General features: G+C 37.8%; 1 protein-coding gene across 1 annotated transcript in view; it reads right to left on the bottom strand.

Moving 5' to 3' along the window:
* Positions 1–1,114: 1,114 nt before the first annotated feature.
* LOC110102492 (B-box zinc finger protein 20-like) overlaps positions 1,115–2,124 on the bottom strand; it is a 9,458-nt gene continuing 8,448 nt past the window's right edge. Inside the window, exons 3-4 of the mRNA XM_028700253.1 lie at positions 1,513–1,594; positions 1,115–1,368 (exon numbers count right to left, since the gene is read on the bottom strand). Coding sequence (XP_028556086.1) covers positions 1,115–1,368; positions 1,513–1,594 — 336 coding nt within the window. The remainder of the gene's footprint in view (positions 1,369–1,512; positions 1,595–2,124) is intronic.

The raw sequence follows: 2,124 nt of genomic DNA on the forward strand, positions 1-2,124 counted from the left end.
GATATTTTTACGCCATAAGTCTCTTCTACCATCAAGACACTTCTTCTTTACTAATAAACTCCGGTCCTAGGAATGTCAAAGCTACTGCAACTATACATTCCAAAATTTTCACTTGCAAATAAAACTACTGATTTTAGATGTTAATGTCTATACTGCCTACACAAATTCATAGCATATATTCGGCTAACATAATTGTATTGGTCCCGCTCAAATTTTTTCCATCAAAAGAGAGAAATATTTGACAAGAACGTGCAGGACTTTTAACCAAGGGAAGCAATATTTATGTGCTAAATTATATATAAAAAAGCATTCGACTGAAACTCATGCCGAACGGACCTCGTTTCAAAATGACTAATTTATTCGCCTGATCGATCTCCAATATCAAGCGACCAATATTTATTAATACCAATGCTACGGTTGGTTGCATCTGACTTTTAGGGTCATAATCGATAAAGGTTATATGTATAATTAGGTCATTCTAACTAAGAGAAACACCATGTTCTAAAAGCAGAATTCTCTTGCGTTTATCACATCTTGTTCTTTAATTATCAAGTGAGGTTGCCAAGCAAATCCAACGATCTCACAGACTAAAAAGAAATCTGGCATGAATCAACCATTCACCTGATACCAATCACACCCTCAACTGCAATCAACGCCCTTGTAGTTAGATTATTCGTTAACGACAGAATGACAGATCTGAGCCGACGCTAGATTTCACCAAAGCAAAGGAACATAAGAAAATTAAAAGATTAAAAAAAAAAGTGATTTTACCACGCACACCAGCCATCTTCTCCCACCAGACAGAAAGACACCTATATGCAGATGATCGATCTATTTCACATTCACAGCTTCAATCAGTTCTAGCCTTTTTATCAAAACTTGGTTCACAGGCATGGGCGGAGCCCCCCCCTCAAATTTTTTTTTTTTTTAATTTTAAAGGGAATAGTTTGGAATATTTTAGGTATTTTAAGTATTTTGCCCCCTCTAGAAAAATTTTTTTGTCCTCATTTTATCAATCCTAAGCATTTTTGGCCATCCTCCACCCAAAAAATTTTTTTTGCCCACCTAAAAAAAAAAGCTGAATTTGCCCCTTTTCACAGGCGAGCAAGCTCAATTAGAAATTCCATGCTGATGCCCTGCATGGCCTTTTATTGCTCCCAGGCAAGCTGAGGCACAGCGAACACTTCCTCAGGAGTCCACGGCTCTTTGCAAAGACTTGCACGGTAGTTACCGCTGGATAAGCGAGGAGGTTATATGCTCCGATCGTTTTCATGTTCGATGACTCGTTAACAACATTGGCACCGGCGGCAACGGCAGTGGCTGAGATGATTAACGTTGCATGATGAATATGCAGTGTTGCATCGGGAACTGAGAAATTCCAGTCCGCAGCTGATGCAGCTCCGATATTATTTTTTTTTGGACATTTAGGTCATTTAAGGCAAACTCACACACACAACGCATACGCATAGACTAGAACCCTAAACCTCTTAATTGGAAGCCAAAGCTCTCAACCAATAGGCCAAGGAGAGTTGTGTGCAGCTCCGATATTGCCGGCAGCAAGATTTGCCTCCACTGAAGGCGCCAACGCGTCACTCTGCAATCACTGGCGAATGCAGTGTGGGGCCCGTGCCCACTGGCGGATGCAGTGTGGGGCCCTAGGGGCACGGCCCCCACTGACTTTGGTATGAACATTTAATTTGTATTATTTATTTATTTATGATGTTTTAAATATAGGATAAATCAAATAATTTTTTATCTTTTTCATCCTTCCTGTATAGGCAGCAAACGAGCCGACGGTAATTCACAAAATGTATTTATTTAAATAAAATAGAAATACAGATTCCATCCAATAGCATGAAAGTAAACCTAACTCATCTGCAGCCACAAGCTGGGCGTAAATTTGTTGAGTATGCATTTATTTATATATAAGAAAATTCATTTTCTCTATGCGGGTGGGACTAAACCCCACAGTATTTTTTCTTTTTTGTTTTCTTGTGGCCACGAAAAAAATTAAAAAAACAGTTATTAAACATATTATCTAAATATATTTTTTAAATAATGTTATTTAGGGTATATCTTAATGTTCTTAAACACATTATTTAAAAAACTGTTATTAAAAAATTA

The sequence above is a fragment of the Dendrobium catenatum genome, unplaced genomic scaffold (genome assembly GCF_001605985.2).
Source record: "Dendrobium catenatum unplaced genomic scaffold, ASM160598v2 fragScaff_scaffold_1479, whole genome shotgun sequence".
Classification (NCBI taxonomy): domain Eukaryota; kingdom Viridiplantae; phylum Streptophyta; class Magnoliopsida; order Asparagales; family Orchidaceae; genus Dendrobium; species Dendrobium catenatum.